Source organism: Bombus pascuorum, chromosome 5 (assembly GCF_905332965.1).
Source record: "Bombus pascuorum chromosome 5, iyBomPasc1.1, whole genome shotgun sequence".
Lineage (NCBI taxonomy): Eukaryota > Metazoa > Arthropoda > Insecta > Hymenoptera > Apidae > Bombus > Bombus pascuorum.
In genome coordinates, this window is record NC_083492.1 from 11663454 (window position 1) to 11686592 (window position 23139).

General features: G+C 27.7%; 4 protein-coding genes and 1 long non-coding RNA gene across 9 annotated transcripts; 3 read left to right on the forward strand and 2 right to left on the reverse strand.

Annotated features, from left to right (window-relative positions):
• Positions 1-1379: 1379 nt before the first annotated feature.
• On the forward strand, positions 1380-14083 carry LOC132907019 (monocyte to macrophage differentiation factor 2). Of its 4 annotated transcripts, none has more exons than XM_060959745.1 (6): positions 1380-1751; positions 2258-2455; positions 10068-10313; positions 10405-10657; positions 10757-11089; positions 13399-14083. In XM_060959745.1, exons 2-5 carry the CDS (start codon positions 2418-2420, stop codon positions 11009-11011), a joined length of 792 nt encoding a protein of 263 aa, XP_060815728.1. In that variant the 5' UTR covers positions 1380-1751; positions 2258-2417; the 3' UTR covers positions 11012-11089; positions 13399-14083. The 4 variants fall into 4 exon arrangements, with proteins under 4 accessions (XP_060815728.1, XP_060815727.1, XP_060815729.1 ...); XM_060959744.1 differs by having other exon boundaries at positions 2261-2455; XM_060959746.1 differs by lacking the exon at positions 2258-2455 and having other exon boundaries at positions 1381-1570.
• On the reverse strand, positions 9857-15868 carry LOC132907026 (uncharacterized). Of its 2 annotated transcripts, XR_009658089.1 has the most exons (4): positions 15407-15868; positions 15043-15330; positions 12755-12802; positions 9857-11479 (listed from the first exon to the last, which is right to left on the reverse strand). It is a non-coding gene; the product is annotated as an uncharacterized LOC132907026 (long non-coding RNA). The 2 variants fall into 2 exon arrangements; XR_009658088.1 differs by having other exon boundaries at positions 15043-15868.
• A 176-nt stretch (positions 15869-16044) lies between these two features.
• LOC132907023 (uncharacterized) lies at positions 16045-16972 on the forward strand. The gene is made up of 2 exons (XM_060959750.1): positions 16045-16520; positions 16595-16972. Exons 1-2 carry the CDS (start codon positions 16217-16219, stop codon positions 16900-16902), a joined length of 612 nt encoding a protein of 203 aa, XP_060815733.1. The 5' UTR covers positions 16045-16216; the 3' UTR covers positions 16903-16972.
• LOC132907021 (small ribosomal subunit protein uS7m) lies at positions 16900-18368 on the reverse strand. Its single transcript, XM_060959748.1, has 5 exons — positions 18217-18368; positions 17784-17960; positions 17450-17681; positions 17225-17362; positions 16900-17062 (listed from the first exon to the last, which is right to left on the reverse strand). The coding sequence occupies exons 1-5, from the start codon at positions 18261-18263 to the stop codon at positions 16982-16984; spliced, it is 675 nt and encodes a 224-aa protein (XP_060815731.1). The 5' UTR covers positions 18264-18368; the 3' UTR covers positions 16900-16981.
• Positions 18369-20156: 1788 nt separating this feature from the next.
• LOC132907016 (dual specificity mitogen-activated protein kinase kinase 4) lies at positions 20157-22935 on the forward strand. Its single transcript, XM_060959729.1, has 9 exons — positions 20157-20685; positions 20847-20918; positions 21088-21202; positions 21298-21387; positions 21457-21634; positions 21719-21838; positions 21908-22207; positions 22288-22514; positions 22605-22935. Exons 1-9 carry the CDS (start codon positions 20643-20645, stop codon positions 22768-22770), a joined length of 1311 nt encoding a protein of 436 aa, XP_060815712.1. The 5' UTR covers positions 20157-20642; the 3' UTR covers positions 22771-22935.
• The last annotated feature ends 204 nt before the right edge of the window (positions 22936-23139 follow it).

A 23139-nucleotide genomic window follows, 5' to 3' on the forward strand; every position in this document is an offset into this window, starting at 1 on the left:
AACTGGCGGAACGACGAAACTGAAACATCAAATTTTATTTAATACATTTTATTGTCATGACAACTAATACGAATAATTAAACACTGTTATAATACTTTCAATGTCGTTCTTTATTATAAACTTTATTTTGTAATTATTATATTAATAAAATCATTTCTTATATCTCGACAAACCAATAAATATGTTAATAAGGGAAACATGTTGTACTTATATTTATACCTCCATTCCTTTATTAACAATTATTTATGAATTATATTTATATGCTATTAAAATACAAAATTAAATAAATATTAATACATATATACACACACATATATATATGTATATATATATGTGTGTATATATATATATATATATATATAATTTGTATTTCAGTGTTACATAAATTACACATGCGCATGCGCGCGCGCGCTTTTGGTATGATAAATTAAAGGACTTATAATATAAAAATATCAAAAAAAATGAAAAATAAAATGTTTAGGACAAAGGTTCCATTATTATATTAACAAATTGTTTATATGATGTCGGATAATTTTTAATAATCTAAAAAGCGTCCAAATATTTTTTCCAATTATATTGTCTATAATAACTAGAAAATATGTCATTCGTAAAAAATGCTAGGCTTCAATAAGAAATTTACATTGGAGTATGCTTATTACATTTTCATATGGATTATATGTATGTATTTACATTTAAAGATGAGTCACTCGAGAAAAGCTAAAAAAGAATTTGCACTAGGAAATTATTTTATAATTATAAAGTACACTTAAAATTTAAACTGAAGTTAAAAGCTACTTTTTGAATTCCTTCTTTCTTAAATTATGACTCTTAATACAAAACAAATATACATACTGAAAAAGAATTACTATCTAACCATTAAATAATTATCTGTATAATTATTTAATCTCATTAAGATGATCTAGAGACTCAGTACACATCTAAGGGCATATATGAACCTTAATTCGAGTTAATTTAATTCCAAATGAAACTACGAAGAAAGATTATTCAAAAGGATAATTAAAAAATAATACGTATGTGCATATGTCATCTTTCATAAACTAGATATATATAACATATCTACTACTCTACTGTACTGTAAAGATTATCTACTAATCTACTACTTTTCTATTATCTTATTACTATCTGCTAATAATTTTATAAATTATCATATACACATAAAAATTTACAAGTATTTTAATTTATGAACAAGGAAATATGAATATAAATTTACTATTTAATAAAAATGATGAACGTAGATAAGGATGCAAAAAAATGCGATCTAGTGTAACTCGACAGTTATATCTAGGTACATACTTTTTATAAATATCTATATACATATGTACATGCTTACTTCTTACTCTTACTTCTGCTTCTATCCTATCGCCTTCATTGGCCTTCATAGTGGTTAGTTGCAGTGGTTAAAGAACGTTTGGTTCAGTATTCAGTAGTGCTGCGACAACGATAGCGGTAGTGTTAATGATGAATGAATAAGCCATTTAATATAAGAGACGTATTAGTTCTGTTAGTATTTAATATTTTATGTGTATAATTTGAAAATATGAAGCATGAGGTAAAAAAGAAATAAGTATCGCGTAAATTAATAATTTATATTAATCATCAAACTGATTTGTTGCATTGAGGTTTTATATACTTAAATTTGCTGAATTCCTGGGAAATATGGATATGTTTGGTCTTCATCAATTCGTTGCAGCACCAATAAAAAATCTTTTTCGATTTCAACGCATTAAAGAGTAAGATATAACAATACAACTAATATTAATTAACAAATGTTAACTGTTTTCACATTTAGTATCTTGTTAACTTGCTTAATTTTTGCAACTAGTGAAACAATGACTCTTTAAATTCATGTTTAACATTATAAGAAAAATATTTGATTATATTTCATTTTTGCATGATATCCTATTTACATTTTTAATGACAAATTTTAGCTTTTATCCTTATTTATAAAGTATTCTAAAATGTAATACTTTATATTCTTAATGTAGCATGTTATCGTATATTGTATTTCCTTTGTATATCTGTATGAAACCATAGAAGTTTATTTTCTTATATAATATAACTGGTTTTAATAATACTTTTACATAAGAAATTTAAAATTTTACGTAATTGTTGTATAATGAAAAAGTATTCTATTTAATAAATTTAAAAATAAGAAATCATTTCCTGCATTTTTATCTACATTTTCTATGAATAAATTTACTTCATTATATTTTTTAATTCTCATCCTGTTTGCTAGTAGAATTAAAACTTTGCATGCATTGGAAATTTTAATTGGGCCTATTTAAATGAAATGCATTGCTATTCTGCTTATAAATGGACAAAGAAGTAATTTCATCAAGTAATGTTATCTATAGAAGATCCAATTTGTATGGATACTGAACTATTAAATCTTTACAATGTTTTGGAATATATGGAACGTGTATTATCATCAAATGTAGGTTGACAAGTAGGTATTATATATATTTGTGTATTAACATTTATGTAAACTTTAATACACATTTCCCAATTTTTAAAATAAGATGGAATCTTTTGTTTTATCTATTATTTGTGTATATTTATAAAATCCTATGTTTATTATGTTACTGTTATATGTTACTTACACATATTAATATCAAACAAGTTTCATGCTACTATTGATAAAAATATATTGTATAATAAACAAAAAAAATATTAATTTTATACTTTTGACTGCTCTATTTAACAAACTCAAGGAGATTTTTTATTTATTATGAAGACAAATTTTTACATTTCATTTTCATACTAAGTTGTTAGTAAGTTTTTATGTTACATTGTTATAAATAAATAAAGAATTAAGTAAAACATTAGAATAAACATCCTGTATGTTTCTTATAAGAAGAATACTGATTTATTATCATTATTTGTTTTTCAATACTTTCTAGATTTACGTTATTATATTTTTCATTTTTACTTAGTCCATGCCTTTCGGCTTTGGACAAGTTTTTGGTTTTACATCTCTTTTCTTATGTATCTATCTCCCCTCTTATCTACTCTATTATATTGCACTCCGTTGTGTATTCTATCTTTAAGACTATTGCAACTTTTGGGCTTTTGCCTCCTTGCTGTGCTTCCTTATTGTCGTTCCTCCCCGTCTTGTATTGCCTTTCTCTTCTCCATTATTGCTTTCAGTTCCATTATTCCTTCTCCCGTCTTGTTTAATATTTTCTCTGTTTCCTTTGGCCCTCCCATTATTTCGCATTCTTCTATTACGTGTCTCAGGTCTTCTTCTTTCCTTTTACATAGTCTGCATCTTTTTTCTTCTTCTTCTTTCCAGTATTCCCTTGCTTTGGTTTCGTTTCCACATCTGAATGTTGCTAGTATTTTTCTGTCCTTCCACTTCATCCTCCCTTCTAAGTATTTTGGTAACTCTTCTTTGACAATTTTTCTATAATGTTTATTATAATTTGTCTCCCATATCCTTTCCCCTCCCCCCTCTCTTTTGCTTCTCTCTTTCTCCTTTCTTCTATAATTTGGTCTACTGTCATCCTTCCTTGTTCTTCTTTTGCTTTCCTTTGTGTCCCTCCATTTCTCACTTCTTCTAGTTTCTATCTCTTTCCTTTATGCACAATTTTACTAGTTCCTTTCTTGACTCTATGGCTTTCCTTTCATACCTTGCTGCTCTTCTTAGTGCTTTTTCTTTGATTTCTGTTAGTTTAAATTTCTCTATTACTATGTAGTTCGGTGTTGTCATATCTAAACCTACGACCCATTTCACATATCTTCTTTGTATTGTATCCAGCCTTTCTTCTATGTTCCAGCCTCATACTTCTGCTCCAAACAGCGTCACACTCTCTACCAGTGCTCCAAACATCTTCATTCTCCTCTTGTAGTCCTGTTTGAAAATTCTTTCTCCCACGCTCCATGTTTTCTTCATTGCTATTGTTGCTCTCTTTTTCGTGTCTTGTATGTGTTTCTCATCACTGCTGTTTTTCTGTAATATGTACCCTACGTATCTTATCTCTTCCACTTCTTCTAATTCTTGCTCTCCCATTTCCATTTTCTTTGTCTCCTCTTGTTCTTTTTTTTTTTGAAAACTACTATTTTGGTCTTTTCCGTGCTCAGTTGATTTACATTATATGCTTTATATGCCTTAAAAAATACAGAGCAAGAATTGTGATTTGTTCATTGGAACAATGTATACATACATATGTACGTTCTTATTTTAATTTTTTTATGGTAGATTTATTTATGTATGGTAGATTTATATGATTTAATTGTCTTTTTTATAATATAATTTTTAATTGTCTTCTAAACGTCTTCAGTTTATAATTTTCTTTCTCCATATTTCTTTTTCTCCAAACATTCTTTTTCCATATTTTATATTCTAACTCTATATTGTATCTATAATTTATTTGTATATATGTAGCATTTTCTTCTTTCAGCTTTATTAGTAATTCAGCAGTTATTAATAAAAATCCTAATTTGGATAGTAACTTTTTAAAAGAGTCAATCTCATATTACTAAAGTCACTCATATTTTTATTGCAGAATACGAAATAACTGCAATTCTCAATATTTCCTTATCTGAAAACATCTTTCTTATAACCATGAAAAATGTCAAAATTATCAAACATTCATTTTTATTTAGAATAACAATGAGTTTGCAAGTAAATGAGTAGCATTCTAAATTTTTTATCAAGATTAAAAAAATGATAATAATGAAAATGGATAATAATAAGTTTATACTTATTTTCTATAAAATTATGATTTAAGTAGATGCTTTTTTCGAGAAAATCAAAATTAATCATTTTATACAAATGATTAATTCATAAGAAGGAAAATAAAAATTTTTTCTTTAAGCTAGGTAAACCTTTTTTTTTATTATAGCGTTAATTTATGATTTCTTGTATCCAAAAGATGAAAATATATATGATGTTAGTTAAAATCGTTAAAACAGGTGGATGTATAGTCTGTCTAACAAGATGAGACAGCAAACAGTGATTGCTGCGGCTGCGGCTATTGGCTGTCGATTAATGACGTTCATATTTATAGTTAACAGCTTAATTTATATTAAAATATCTAAAAAAACATTGTAAAATTAATTGTACACGGTAATATAATAAATAATGAACGATAATGTAAAAAATAATGAACAATTAGATTAATTATATCAAATAAATTTTTTCTTATAAAATATTTTATTTCCGCCGTTAATTAATGGATAATTGTAAATCATAGAAATGACGTGCGAATATGAACTTTATTCGACGATTTCGTAACATGATATTATGATACGCACAAAAAGCATTGCACAATTTATATAATAGCATATATATAAAATTTTGTATTTGAATACCTATATATAATATAGAGAAATATTTTGTGTATTTTCTCTTCTTTTGTAGTTACATTAGAAAATATTAGCATTTAAAGTTAAGAATTAAAAAACTAATGTGAATAATTCACAGGTAAATAGAAATATTGTATATAGAATTTTTTACCTAAGAGAAGTATACTAATGTTTACGTTATAAGCAAAATCGGCAACATATACGAGCAATGTCATTATATCTGATAAATAGACATTTTTCATGTATATATGTTCCTACTGATTATACTTTTCATAATTTTTATACAGTACAATTTTTTTTATGTGTGATAATAGAAAAATGGTAAACTATAATTCAAATTATTCGAATAATTTTAAATTAAATTAATGTTATAACAAATTTTCAAAGCTGCATGAAAACAAAGTTCTATTTAATAATTATATCTATTTTTTACTTACGTTTTTATTAAAAAGTAATATTTTTTAGTGAAAAAATATTTGTTTCTTGTATTAATTAACGGATCAATCTGTATATTTCTTTACACTATGACAAAATAAATAACTGTGTACTATTTTAAGTTTTGAATTTTGGAATAACTTTGTGGAAGCATTGATACAAAACTGTAAATATTATTTAAATAATAATTTTCTACATATGTATTATCTTGTCTGCTCTTGATATTTCTTACTCTTATGTCCGACGTATGTAAACAGTATGTGATGAATGAGTCAAAAATGTGAGCTATACAACCAGCAATTCTTGGAACAATATCTCACTACTAATTAACGTAATTTGTTCCAAATTCTACGGGAGTTTAGTGCATGTTACTATAATTTTCATTTAATATCAGTGTAATATTAATTTCGCACGGTTAATTTTCTTTATTATTTCTTAATTTACTATGATTCATGCAATGAAATATTAAGTTCGAATAAGCAGTAAAATTTCATAAAATTCAAATTATAATTAGAATTTTGTACTTTCCCCAAAATAAAAGCAGTTAAAAGTTTAAAAAAAAAATGTGTTTATATATATATATACATATATCAGATTACTGAGAGTTCGATGAACGTATAACCGTCTGTACCACTTAATATTAATCATCGTTCATTGAACACATTGAGATTATATACTAGGAACATGTATATATTAATCTATTATATAGTGTGCTTCGATGTATATGAGAAATACAGCAGAGATAAATTCAGGACATAAAAATGTTAAAAAAGATTTGTATAAACATGCCTAATATGGTCTTGGTTTTGACTTAATCGTAATACATTAAAACATTGTTTAACGTATTTTCGCATAAAATGATGCTTGACTTAGATAAAATTACAAAAATATAAACAGGCACATTGTAAGTAATTGAAAAATAAAATAGTAAATATGTTAATTGAAACAATATGTGAATATTATACATGTATTTTTTTTCTCGTTAAAGGATACGTAAAGGTCAACATATTCCATATCATTGAATTTTTTTTTGGGAGTTATAAGACTGTTATAATGAAAATATGTAGTTTCATTTAAAAATAATTCGATGACTCTTGTCCCTTCGAACCGAATATTCTCTTCCTGTGATATTTTTTCCTATCATAAAAAATAACCGAGATATTTAAGATGATCAAGTTAGATGAAATACCCTGTAGAAGATTTTTTATTAAAAGAAAATTCCCCCATTTAAATTTCTTCTTTCTTGTATTCTAGCACGTCTTTTATTTTTCGAAGTATGTAATTACTCACCAATCATCATAGGTCTAATAATTAAACCAAGTGACGTTATGCACGCAAAGGAAAAGTCATCAAATGCTAAATGTTTGAAATTATGGCTAGGCTGATGATGACATAGAGTTAACGGTTTTGCTGGTAATCCACATATTTTAAGTTTAAGGGTAGGCTGTTTTCACCAAAACTTTTTCTATGGATCAGTTGAGATCGACAATTTGACTGTTAGGTGGGCATGGGACTTTGACTATTTCAATGCATTTTGCTCTTGACCACGCATATACAGGATATTTTACGAACTATCTGAAATATTTTCAAATATTTCAAATTATTTCAAACAATAAACGAAAATATTACTTCTGACAATTGTAAGCTTTAAAAAGAAATACATAATATGATAACAATAATTCCTTTACAAGTAGAGATGTCAAAAAAATTAGGAAGAGACCAATCCTGTTTTTGTCAAATGGAATATTCAATTTCTCATGTTCAAATTCGATATACGAGTTTTTAGCATAGAAGTACTAAGGTATAATTGTCCTAAAATTTACCGTACCCGAAATACTTGGCGTTATTTGGCTTTTCTATTGTATAATCATGAAGTCAACCAAATTAAATCTTATGCCATTTCTTTTATTTATTTTAATGAAATAATAAGAATGTAAATACAGTAGTAATATGATAATTGAACTCGATACGAAAATTAAATACACCGAAATAACCTGATCATATCATGATCAGCTTTTCTTAAACAACTGACCAAACTTACCACTGAAACGCAGCACCGTTGAAGAATACAAAAAAACGAGTTATATCACTAATTACCATGAGACAACCAATAACTGTGTCATTATAGAACAATATGTATTTAAAAAATTTTCACTTTTTTTAAATTTTTACTTGAACCAATCCTAAAAAGTGGTAAAAAATGTTAACAAATTCATCTATTCATCAAAACAGAGATTTTATGAATTCTGTGAATGAAATTTAATAGGACTTATAGTTGATATAAAATGCTAGTTTATACGCGGGATGTCCTTCCATGACAACTACAAAGAATGCTAGAGCTAGAGCAGCTGTTCTTAACTTTTTGTTTACCACGGACTTCCTTCACATAATTTTTTGTTGCCGTGGATCTCCAAAACTTACTTCAAAATTTAAATAAGTTAATTCAAGACCTAATGTGTCAAATATGTATGTAGTTATATTCATCAACTGCTCATCAACAACCTTCAAATTTGAAAAAAAGAGATTCATTATAAATATAATACATATACCAAAAAATTTTTTATTCAAATAATACATTAATAATCACAGGGTAAGAACCGTTGAGGTAGAGTATCTCAGTTTTTGTTTTTTAATTTGTACTTAGCAATTTGTTCAGCTGGACATTCAGTAAATTTTTCCAGCTTTATTGCTAATTAACATGTGGATGGCTACTCCCAGCGGGATACTATCTTCGAGTGAGAGTATCTCAGTATCCCAGGCAGGCGTCGCACTTGCTTTAGAACTTGCTTAGCTCACGATACAGTAAAGGGGAAGACTTTATTCATGGCACCTTTCCTCAAGCAACGCAATGTCGCATTTTATACCATAAATAACGTTATTTAGAACATTATAGCCAAAGATCAGAATTGTTGAACGATATTCAAGTTATTATTAAAGTTATTTCAGAAAATATGGTTTTGAGGAAAATGCGTTTAAAATTTTACTCGTCATACTATTAGTTACTTGTGATTCATAATGCATACGAATGTCCCTTCGAAAATAAAACATTTTTCATTCATAATTTTAATTCTTTCTTAATATTTTTATTTTTTCTATGGATATTTAAACCTTCTACATTATTTTTAATTCAATTGTGGAACATTGATAATATATTTAAAAACATGTATTATTCTTAATAATAATTTATATATATATATATACTATGATATGATCTTTTTATTTATTTCATATTCGTGATAATGTATCAGTTGATATGAATTTATTTTTTATACAATTGTAAAGAACACGAAACGCAATAATTATTATATAAAGTAAATTACTATATAGTTTTCTTTTAGATATGCTTACACCTGTAGTAATCACTTGTATTTGGTCTTGTAAAGTATTTTAATCTTTTTTAATCTGTATGTACTTGAATATTGCATGCTGTAAAATCAATGTAACTTTGGCAAAAATTGCAGCTAATGCAATAATGTGATTTGCACAACTTCATCAATTAGTTGAACATTATAAGATTCAGAAGTTCTGAGAATCACGAAGAATTTTCTAAAAAGACCTTGAAAGATAATTTAACCTCCGAATAAACAATTGTTTACGGATATTCTATTGCTTCAAGCCAATGAAGAAATCTAAGGTATAATGCAAATCAGAAGCTTTTCTTGAAAAAATTAACACGTGTTTAGTTTAAGCGATATAAGATTTGATTATTATATAGTACAATTTTTCTCAAAATCTCTTTTTTCGCATTATTTTGTAGGATTTATTTTTAAAGCTGCAATGGTAGCATAGCTCCTTAATGCAGCCCTTGTGCGTGTGTGTGTGTGTGTGTTATAATTATAATAACATATCAATATAATTATACAAATATATTATAATAATTATACACTGTGGTTCTAAATTTGTGTTACAAATGAAAATATGGTTTAAAATAAGACGAAATCGAAAATAACATAAGTACATTGGAGGTCTTATTTTCGAGAAAATCGTGAAAATGTAATGTTCTTGAAAAACATGTACTAAATTCTGAATTTTTAAATTCAGAAAATTTCTTTTACTATAAGTTTAATAACTGTAATTTTAATAACACACTGTGTATTAACAACTTTTTATTTTTTCAGAATAAAATATTTATAGTACTTTGTACATTTCCTTCCTTGTATATTATAAATATTAAACATATATTAAACATTTTACGATGTTAAATATATAATATACGATATACAATACTTTAATATTTAGTAAATAAAGATAAATATATTAAAAAGAAATAAATTGTACTAAAACAATGTATTATATTCTTACAGAATAAAATGGATGAATCCTCCAGCATGTAGTAACGAAGCATATATACCTACTTCTGTAGAACACATGGCAAATGTAGCTACTCATGGGATTTGGGTTGTACCATCAGTTATAGGTAGCTTGGAATTGGTTCGCCGCTCTATGACATGGACCCAATTAGTATCAGCTTATGTATATGGCACATCCTTGATTCTTATTTTTACGGTCTCAACGTTTTTCCATAGTGTACATTACTGCAATAATAACAGGTAATTACTATTTCATATTTTAACTTAGTTTAGTTTATATAACGTTGTCCATCATTTTGTGTTAATGAAATAACAAATAATTATATTACAGACACCTTAAAGAAATACTTCATCGTTGTGATCGTGCCATGATTTACATTTTTATTGCTGCTAGTTATTTTCCTTGGTTAAATGTAAATCACTTCCCAAATGATGAATTATTATTTACAATGCGTTATGCTGTTTGGATTATGGCAATATTGGGTATAGTGTATCAACAAATCTTCCATGAACAATATAAAATGTTAGAAACAATTTTTTATTTAATTATAGGAATTGGTCCTAGTTATGCAATTATTAATGCAGTAAGTATATAATTATACATTGAAAATAAGACTATGACTAAGAATGTTAGATAATAATGATCGTATATTATTTAAAAATTTATACCTTAATACTTACAGTATCATCAATATAACATTACTGAATTAAAATTGGGAGGACTGTTTTATATTTTTGGCATTGCGTTTTTTAAATCTGATGGAAGAATACCATGTGCACATGCAATTTGGCACCTTTTTGTTGCTGTAGCAGCTGGTTTTCATTATTATGCCATACTAAATCATGTCTTTCCTGCAGTCTGTCTGTCAAATAATTTTATGACAGCAGATGTATCATCATTACCAAAACTGTTAAAATGTCATATTGATGACTTATAAAATCGAATTTTTTATTATATTAATTTTGTATCACATCAAAATTTTACAAATGAGAATTTTTAACATAAAATTGATAAAGTAAGTATTATTTTTTTTTAGTTTTAAAATATTAATTTACAATTATGAGACTAAAACTATTAAAAGAGAGATGTCTCTATTATTTAAATTTAAATTTTTAAATCTAATATGAAGAATGTACTAATTTTAAAAAGTAATTATATTAACCCTGCGGAGGTCGCGGTCGTAAAAATTCCTTCACAGGTCGCGGTGTATTTGAGAGATACAGTAACTTAAAATCTATATTACAGTGCTTATTTTTGCGAAAAGGCTATAAGAATATATGAAAAGTCTTTAATTGTACTAAAATTAACACAAAGTATAATATATAGATATATTTACAGTATATATAAACTATATTTAAATATAAAGAATGAACAATTATAAATTTAGAAATATTTAGAATTAAATCTTACCTGCATCAGGTCTGTAAGTATGAAACCGGAATTTGCCTATATATAATTTGCCCTAGCTGACTAAACTGCGTCATTGATGCCAAAAGTCTTTGTTGACATCTCACAAACATTTTCGACTTACAACAATACAAGTTTCATACAACAGCATAGTTTGCAATAGCGTTGAACATGTCGAATTTTGTGTCTGGAAACTACGATTTGCGGACAGCATTGATTTTCTGTTACCATTTGAAGAAAACTGCTGCAGAATCGCATCGAATGCTTGTCGAAGCTTACGGTGAGCATGCTCTTGGTAAATCACAGTGCTTTGAGTGGTTTAAAAAATTCAGAAGTGGCAATTTTGACGTGAGGAACGAAGGACGTGGAAGACCACCGAAAAAGTTTCAAGACAGCGAATTTCAAGCATTGTTGGATGAGGATGACGCTCAAACGCAACAACAACTCGCTGATCAATTAAACGTGACACGAGAAACCGTCTCCATACGTTTGAAAGCCATGGGAAAGATCCAGAAGGTGGGAAAATGGGTTCCACATGAACTGAATGAAAGACAGCAGGAAAACCGAAAAACCACTTGCGAAATGCTGCTCGCCAGATACAGAAGAAAGTCATTTCTCCACCGAATTGTGACTGGCGATGAAAAGTGGATATATTTTAAGAATCCTAAAAGATCATGGGTAGCTCCAGGCGAACCATCGACATCGACTACAAGACCAAATCGCTATGGACGGAAGACGATGCTCTGTGTTTGGTGGGATCAGGAGGGTGTGATCTATTATGAGTTGTTAAAACCTGGCGAAACCGTTAATACTGAGCGCTACCGACAACAAATGATCGATTTGAATCAAGCTTTGCGTGAAAAACGACCAGAATATCAAAAAAGGCAACACAAAGTAATTTTGCTCCATGATAATGCACCATCGCATACAGCAAAACCGGTCAAGGAAACGATTGAAGCGTTCAATTGGGAAATACTTCCGTACGTGGCTTACTCACCAGACTTGGCACCGTCTGATTACTATTTATTTGTATCGATGGGACACGCACTTTCTAACCAGCACCTCACTTCTTACGAAAATGTACGAAAATGGCTCGATGACTGGTTTGCCTCAAAAGAGAGACAGTTTTTTTAGCTTGGCATCCACCAATTGCCAGACAGGTGGGAAAAATGTATAGCTAGCGATGGGCAATACTTGCAATAAAATATTTTTAATCATTTTCATACAATAAACGTGTATTTTCTAAAAATAAAAATTCCGGTTTCATATTTACATACCTGGTATCTGTCAGATCAACCACGATCTTCGGAGGGTTAAGTACCTGAAATATACATATAAAAATTATATTCTTGAATTGTGGATATTTGTCAAAATAAGTAAAAATAGTAGTGATAAAGAAAATATTCAGCTATCATAAAATTGTTATTTGTAAAATATGAATTTCTACGTATTTGTATTAGAAAAATAATTTATACACGCTTCAATAATAGTTTTAAATTTAGATATAATGAAATGGAGTATTACATAATAAAACTACGTTCATCCGAACATATTAGGAAATAGTAATAACACAATTCAGATAATTGGATCATTGATATGATAAAAGTTTATTGATTCTCTATTGCACTTATTATATTACTTATATATTACTTATTATAACTGAATTTTAGCTCATTCCTTTGTTTCTTTTTTTTGTTCATATCTTTTTACGTTTTGCGATTTTGTGCGTTTCAATCTGTTTAAGTTATTAGGACATGGTGATGATATTTACGACATTTACATCATTCCATATTCATATTCATACACTTATTATAGCATTATTAGGAGTTAGGTTATCTTCTGTACGAAAAAACTTGTCAAACAAGAGTTGAATCGATGTCGATGAGAACACAATTTGATATTTTTATTTTCTTGCAGATGGACACATAGAGGACATATGTATGAAGGTTAACTACGTTTTTTTACGCCTGTTATTTTCTTTAATACGTACATTTTACTTAGCTTCACTGGATTGTATTCCCAATATGGTTGATTTGTCAATATTATATTCTGATGACAAAGTTGATTCGCCCATTTTCAGTCGTTTGAGGATATTATGTTTTTTTACCAAGATTTAGTATTATTCTCTTTCCAAGATATATTGCCAAAATATAGATACATTAAATTTTTTTCAATAATTTGAGCCAATTTTGAGCTTCATTGTTATATAGTATCGTCTCAGTAATGTGTTCATATTCCTTCAATGGGACATATGAAATATGTTCTGAATACGACAAATAGCTAGATAATAAATAATAGAAGATCAGCTACAAGTTCAAATATCTGAAACTGAGTTATTAACTTGTATCTGTAAACAAAGTGTGATAAATGAAGATAAACAAAGCTCTACTTTATATATGTACTTTCTATATAATAATTTGAATTTATATAAAAAGTATGATAGCGAACCCAAGTTTGTATAATAAGTCAACATGTTAGTTAAATTAGAGACTGACAAAATTTGTTCAGATAAATGGAATCCTATTGTAATAGTAAATGATGCCTAACATTTTAGTATAAATTATTTACTTCCTGTATAGCATATATTTGTATAGCAATTATTTTTTAATAGTTTTAGATACATAGATATTAGTTTTAGTTCTTTTTATAATATACAACCTTTTATAAAAATTAGCTTTTATTGTTGGTTATAAAACAAATATTATTTAATTCATATGACATTCATCTAATGAGAAATAAGTAATCAAAATTGTCTGTTCATTAACTTTCTGTATTTACAAGAATATTGTGCCAAAAATTATATCAAAATTGTATTGATATACATACAAATTATATAGTTTCTATAACATAAAATAGTAGAATTTATATATAGAACTTATTATTTTACACAACATATAACATAAGAAAATATCTGATATCTTATATTCTGTTGTAGTGTGTTCAAGCATTTTTAACTATTTTTCTTATAACTTATAATTATGAAAGTGTAATGGTAATATAATTGTTGTTTCTTTACTGATGATTATTTTATTAAGGAATGTAATTGTGATGTCTGTTACTAATACCATAAATTTATAAAATAATTGATGTAGTTTTATTATTAAACAAATTTTGCATTCATTGCTTTGCATTGCAAGAGAACCCGTCGCTATTTAGCCTTACGATAATTTATGATTGAATGGATGGCTCAGCAAGGACCTGCTTGCTAGTACTGGCTGGGTCCTTGAGTGAATGTTTGCAAAACTGATAGCCGCCGAGCTATAAGGTATCGATAGCATGACTGTTTAGAGGATTCGTGAAAGTATTAACAAAATTAATTTTTAATATATACGTAAATAATATCATGTTCAAAATATCATTCATAATTGAAACATTTCAATGTTATTAAAATTTTTATTAAAATGGTAAAATTATAGTACAGTTTTAAAGTTTACAGAGGTTTTTAGTAATGAAAAAAATTTTTTATATTATATAACATTTATGAGACATTAATTAGATACAAAATAATAATAATATAATTATAATAATCATATATGTTAGACAAAATTTGATTTCTATTACCATTATCGTAGGGCCGCTTTATCCTTTCAACTTTATGCTATTCAGTCCGAATATATGACCGCATTAAGAAAAGAGAGAAAAAAATCCGAATCCGGGTTATTTTTATAGAGTGGCGTAACACAACGAATCTTCAATTCTCCATTGCAGCACCTTACCACTAAGAGCCTTACGATCTTACAGTTCACTACAGAATTTTATTTAACATGTTGAGAGAGATGAACAAGAGAGTATCACTGAAGTATGTTGGAAAGACGGCGTGCCTCGAACAACAGTTAGACGTCTCTGAATCTAAAGTATAAAAACCTTTATAATTTTGTGCACTCTAGTGAGCAGAACGGTTTACGCTCCACAGGTATCAACCTACTCATCTTTTCTTTAAAACCGCAACCGTTTTGTATGGCCTTTCCAAGATTTTGGAGAATTTTGCTCGCGTTTTAACTTCAAACAATCCGAAAAGCTATCTCAACGTTTAAATAAAGAAATACGCAACAAGAAAATTAACTTGAATAATAATTTATATTTAAAACTGAATTATAATAGATTGAATACTTTAATAAAGATTTGAGCTTTCATAAAATTTACTTAGACTCTGAGCGTGAAAGTTTTAACGATCCTAGTTTCTTGATTGCAGAGCCTATTATCTGCTTGGATTTTACATGACAATCTTCGAGTTATTTATTACCCAATAACACAAAATGTTATTAACTGATATCAATGAACATTACTTTCATTGGAGCTTATAATATTATAAAACGAATCATTTATGCTTTGACAACTTATTTTCCCATTGTAATGAAAGGTAAATACGAAATTTGAGAGTGATCACCGTTATTACTGATTAATAATTTTGACATTTAATTAATAAATTTGTTAAATAAACTTTTGTTTGTTGTCTCGGCTATACTTAAAGTACAGTTAAATTCGCCGCGCTAGAATTGACCCTATTATAGTATAAAATATTCACGCTAGAGGGAGCCAAGCTCCTATACTATATCAGTTCACACAGCCGTAAAGCAAGAAATTTGTAGAGCTTGAAGGATTTCTGATATTTATGTGTATAATGTAAGAGAAAATAGATAATCCAGAGATATATGTTAAGTGAATTAACAGTGCATTATATAATAGATTCATTGAATTAGATCATTGTTGTGCATAAAAAGATTTATACTTCCCTATGAATTTACTTATAGTCCATTTTTCCAAGTCACTAAGATGGCTCTCCTATAATAGCATTGATATAATTAGACGATATAATCATGCATCAAATAAAAAGTATAACACATCATCAACAATCAAATCAAACAAATTTCCAGATTATAAAATAATTTATATGCTTCCTCAAATCAAATATCCTTATTTTTTCAATAAACTGAAGCGAAATTACACAATTGCTACGGGTGCATTTATACCAGTGACTACATCTTTAGAGATGTTAAATTACATGACACCCACGGAAAATTTATGTTTTACAGCTTGTAGTAAGTTGAAATAACATCTAATATTTTTATGTTGAATTTAAACCTTTATCAATACAATTTAATGTGTATTTTAGATTGTTTGTTTGTCCTTACATTACATACTATTGGTTTTATGTGTAATAATTTAGTTGGAACAATATATATAAAAGATAAAGATGATTCAGAAAATCAAAATATAATAATATCATATATAAATTATTGGGGTAAAAGAATAGATGTAAGGACAACTGTCGATGATATTATTCCTTTCACAGAAAATAACAGGAATACTTCTAATTCAATCTATAAAATCTTAGGCATTCAGTCTTGCAAACTAAAATTAACAGTAAATACAAAACATGGAATAATCATAGAACCTAGTTTTTCTAATATTATTGGATAATCTTCAATAATATTTATTCCCTTGATTAAATAAATATTATTACTACAAATAAAAAGCAAATTTATTTTTATCCTTTTTTCTACAACCACCTATAATGTGCATAAGCTCGATTTGCTTCACATTGCTTATGTAAATCATGTTTCTTTTTAATAACTCGTCCCTGCAAAATATACATTTTAATTAAATACAATTATAAAAAAAAGTTAATTAAACAAAAAGCTAATTAAAAAAAGGAATTCGTTTATATAAGAAAAATAATTTTTTGTCATATTATATACTATTTAACACACATAAAAAATTAAAAAATTAAATATAAATATACTTTATTGTTCGCAGCATCAATAATCTCTCTTGCCAATACATCAGGTAATTTTTCGGTATTCCCCTTTTCTTGTGCACTTCTAATTAGCCAATTTATAGATAAAAATTGAGCTCTATTTTCATTCATCGGTACAGGAACCTATATATATTAATTTCTTATATTACGAATTTCAAATACCTATTTATTAAATTATTTATTTAATAAAAATTACATTTGTATGTGTACCTGATAAGTTATTCCACCTCTTAATATTTTCTGTAACTCTAAAATAGGTGTACAATTTTCTACAGCTTGGTATAAAATTATTTTTGGATCCAATATAATATTTTCTCTACGTTCAGGTGGGCTATTGTAATATTCGTTCAATTTTATTATCTTAATATTTTCAAAAGTTTCATCTAATAATTTCTTGGCCAACTTTTTTTTACCATGTCTCATAATATAATTTGTGAATTTTCTGATATGTATAGAATACAGATAATACATATAAAATATGGACAATCAATTACTTAAACCTAGAAAAACATTTTTTACTTAAATTAAAACTTTAATTATTTACCTAACCAGTTTATCATGAAATTCAGAACATGTCTCAGAAGTATAAGCTGGTTTTATTGGTACATGAGCTAATTTTTTTTCTTTAATTATTGCTTCTTGCTCTTCTTTCTTATAAATTGGTTTTACATAATTTGGAGGAAACACACTATAAAATTGAACACCATTTTCTAAATTGTGCCTGTAAAAAAGAACATTTTTATGCTATTATATATTAATTATTTATTTACGGAAAGTATATGCAAAGCTTTAAAAGTTCAACATCATGTTATATATGATGATAATATGTGAAGTTTTAATAAAACTGTTAAAATTAAGTATTATCGATGAAGGTTATGTGATCAATTTCTATTCGTTATAAAATAAAATAATATGAATTAATGTATAACAGTATGTATACAGTATTGAAATTTGTTATGTTATACCTTAAGTATTACCTTAAACTAAATAGTATTAATGAATAGGTTCTTCTTCCACAGAGCATCTTTATATATTTGTTTTGATACTTCTACATAGCATTCCGTGCAGCGCTTGGACAAAGATTAAGCGTGTCAATAATGAGGGTGATATGTTACTTTACTTTAGAGGTTCAAAAATTATTGACTTTTTTATTTACAATCTCATAATTTTTGACGTGTAGAATCTGGAAATGCAAATTTTAAGGTGCGGAATCCACTGGTTCAAAAGTTATGACTATGTAAAATTGAGCATTTTTAGGATATTTTATACTTTATTTTGACGGTATATTGACTTTTACCCGTACTACGTCCAATGAATGAACCGCACAGATGATATCTAGTTGGCTCGCACAAATGAGCAGTACGTATAGTATAAATAGTGTTAATAATTAAAAGAAAAAAAAAACAAATTTACTTTCCCATATTCCCATATGTGTACATATTTGATTTGAAAATTTTAAGTAAGTTTGTTAACCTTTTTTGTCGAAAATAATTATACATATTTAATATCTTTTTGTATCAAATGAAATACTGCATATTATGTACTTTAAATAGATGGTGGAAGATCATAAATAGTTTAGTCATTGAGTAAATTCAGTGGTTTAATCTATATTCTTTATTGTCAATACTGTTACCGAAGGATGGCGTTACATACAAAATCCTAACTTCTCGATCGGTCTTCTGTGCTAGTCGATTTGTAAAGCACAATTCCCGACATTAAAAGTCTTATCTCCTCCTACAGAGTTCCCAGATCTGTATATATGACCGTGGACTGTAGGTTTTCGGATCGTTTCAACTAGCAATGTCATCAAATCAATGCTATGACGGCGTTATCACATAGGCGATGGACAAATTCATCGTCATAGAAGTAACTCCTTCTCCACATCCAGTTCTTAGTTGGCCGGCAATTCGATTCTATTTTTTGTGTACATATACCATCAGTAGCTGTAGTTAAATTCGCAAAAAATTAGTTTGTATTAATGTAACGTAACAGAAAATAAATATTACCCCAAATTAAACTCAAATTCAGCTACATACAAATTCCATGTTCTGCTTGACTGTTTTATGTACGTATTGCTCTGCAATCAGCCAAGATAAGTCATACCAAGTTGAGAAACCAAAAAAAAAAAAATACAAAATGCAAAATACATACAGTTATACATATTTGACTGACTTATCCCGCCAAAATGATGGCCACTCGCGTGCAGTCAATGGCTCTACAGACTCCATTCATTGGACAGATCATGAGCTAATATGGCGTTAAGTAATATTAAAATACCCTAAAAATGCTCAATTTTACCACAGAGAATTTCCTTTTTGCTTTCTTATCTTAGAACTTTAGTATCTTAGAACTTGCATTTTCGAATTCTATACATTGAAAACTGTAACATTGCAAATAAAGAAGCCAATAATTTTTGGACCCCTAAAGTAAATTTCAGCCATCTTTTTTTCTTAATATCATACGTGAACATTGCTAATTTACCTATATAAAAAAAGTTATTAACTTTTTACGTTTATCTACAATAAATTATTGTAAAGTTGGATAGAAATATACTTACTATTTGAATGCTTATGATATTCTACAACAATAGCTTAACAATATATTGATGATAGGTTGTGTTGTATAATAAGCTGGGTATTTTAGAAAAGAATTTAATTATAATAGCAGGCTGTAGGGAAAATTAAAAACGAATGTAATAACATACAGCAATAAATTGAACCTTTAAATTCTACTTATTATTTTAGTTTTTATCATTTTAATATCAGTCTCGAACTAAGAGAAAAAGAAATGGAACAAATGTGGTAATATTAGTGAATTCGCAAATATTTTTAATCCATAAGATATCATTTTAGAAAGAAGTATTTTTCTTGATAAAGTTGCTACTAGCGCCTACAATGATTAAGGCATAGAACTATAATAGTTCATGAATTCCTTCATAGAGTCTCTAGACTTCCAAAAACATGTATATAAAACGAAAATAAATGAACAAGTAGAAGCAATTCGATGCATGAATTTTTTACCAAATTATTGAAGTTCTGATAGGGTATGGATTGATATAAACTTATCATCATTTTTCTTTTTCACTTACTCCCACATATTACATTGCATGGTACGTATGCCACCGTTGTTTCGATCATCAAATAAGTGATTGTGATAAGCTTATGGCAAAGTATACTTCTGTGATAGAGAGAAAGTCAAATTGAAATTGAAATTAAGTATTTCTGAAAAAGAAAAAGTAGGATTTTGTATACACTGTTCGCAAAAGAACGAAATTGCACAAATGGTGCACTCGCTGCGGAATATATATGCTAGATTGTTAAAATCTTGCGGGAAGGTCTCCTAAAAGGAGAGCCTTTAATAAGAAATTATTCTTTTGGTAGTCAGCTATTAAAAATATTAAATAATGACGGAGAATCGGGGGAATTTTTCAACTCCAACGAATCAAAGTAAGTTGTGATGTTAGAAAATTAGTGATAAGTATACAAAAGATTTTATTTACATAACCTAAACCTTAACTGCATCATGGAAAATAACAATTTTGTTACGAGTATACATACACATACAAATATATATTAAATTATTCATGTTTGATATTATTAATATTTAGGTTCTAGCAGACCATTTAATTTTCAACATTTGGATTTTGGATCTATTAATGATGTTCAAAATGAAATGTCAGGTAAAGCATGTATACCTATATTTATATATATTGTAATATTGTAATATAATATTGAATGTACATGCAAACGTACATACACGTGCATGTGCGCCATGTATGTACTCATATTTATATGAACACATATACATTTCATCGTAATGTAATAACATCTATGTTTATTTTATAATAGAAAAAAGAAGACAATTCAAACTTAATTTTCAAACACAAGGAAGTAATATATCACTTAATAATTCAACAAACTCTTCAATTTCTAATTCAACTGGAAGTGCAGCTTGTTTACCAATGTAAGTTATACAATGAATAATATGATAATATTTAATAAATTGCAGTTTTTAAATATCTCCTTTAATATAGCTATTTTTTTGTTTAATCATCATAGATCTTCTCGTCCAAATTTGCCTTTATCTTTGCCTAAACTACCAGTGAGACCTTGTACTGCAGTTCCACAAGAACTGCCTGATAAAGCAAGGTATGTATGTTTATTAAATATACAAGTATTTAATGTTGTTAAAATGCATGTTAATAAATTATATTGTAGGGATAAATTACGAATGTGTCAATCAATGCAAAGTACTGGAAAATTACAGCTATCACCAAATGTAGTATATGATTTTACAAGTGAAGATCTTCAAGATCTGGGAGAAATAGGACGAGGAGGATTTGGTACTGTAAATAAAATGATCCATAGGATAAGTGATACTGTTATGGCTGTGAAGGTATATATAATTTAATCTTAGTATTAAAATAACTTTATTATTAAAAACAGCTTACAGAGTACATGATGTTATGTTCAATTATAGAGAATTCGTTCCACAGTGGATGAAAGGGAGCAAAAACAATTATTAATGGATTTAGAGGTTGTAATGAAGTCTAATGAATGTCCATGCATTGTGCAATTTTATGGAGCTCTATTCAAAGAAGTAAGTTTGTGATAAGTTTTTTTAATATTAACTTTTCGTAACTAACAATAAATATCATGTCTTGACTAGGGTGACTGTTGGATTTGTATGGAACTCATGGACACCTCATTAGATATATTTTATAAGTTTATTCATGAGGTATTAAAGGAAAGAATACCAGAACGTATTTTAGGAAAAATTACTGTTGCCACAGTAAAGGCGTTGAATTACCTCAAGGAAAAATTAAGAATAATTCATAGGGATGTAAAACCTAGTAATATTCTGTTAGATCGACATGGTAATATCAAACTTTGCGATTTTGGTATATCAGGACAGTTGGTTGATTCTATTGCACGAACTCGAGATGCTGGATGTAGACCATATATGGCTGTATGTATAACAATAAATGAGAAGTATTTAACAAGATTTGTAAATAATTAGAAGTATTTGAATTTGTTATAATTTTTTAGCCAGAGAGGATAGATCCTCAACGTGCAAAGGGTTACGATGTTAGAAGTGATGTGTGGTCATTAGGTATTACATTAATGGAAATTGCGACTGGTTATTTTCCATATCCAAAGTGGAATTCAGTTTTTGAACAACTTTATCAAGTAGTTCAGGGTGATCCACCACGTTTATCTCCTAATGAAAATGGAAACCATTTTACTATGGATTTTGTGAATTTTGTGAATACATGGTACATTGTTTTTGCACTATTAGGCATTACAGAAATTTTGTTTTTGCGTTATTGAATAATGATTTTTTTTTTTCTGTGGTACTATTTCAGTCTAATTAAGGAAGAGACACAGCGGCCGAAATACAACAAATTACTAGAACATCTTTTCATCAGAAAAGCAGAAGAGGATACTGTTGATGTATCAGCTTATATAAGTGGTGTTCTTGATAACATGGTTCTCAGGGGATTGACACCTTTTACCACTAATCGGCATTAAGTCGGAAGTATAAGATAATATTTGTACCTTAATTTCTATAAGTTTTCAAATCTTAAATTTGATTATTGTAAATGAGTAGGTTATTTGCACTCCGATTTAGTGTAGGTAGTAAAATTAATCAACGTCGATCATTGTCAATAATAAATCATTTTGTGTAGAATCATATTATTGTGTCACGAAGTTCTTATATACATAGTGGTTAGAAGTGTTCTAATAACAAGTTGACATTTACTAAATAGTGTATAGAAGACAAATTCTAAATCAGCTTTCTCATTGAAACCACGATATGATTTCAATGAAACACACTTATAAAATTATAAAAAAGAAAACATCTTTTTATCAATTGTAATTATTTAAATGACAACTTGT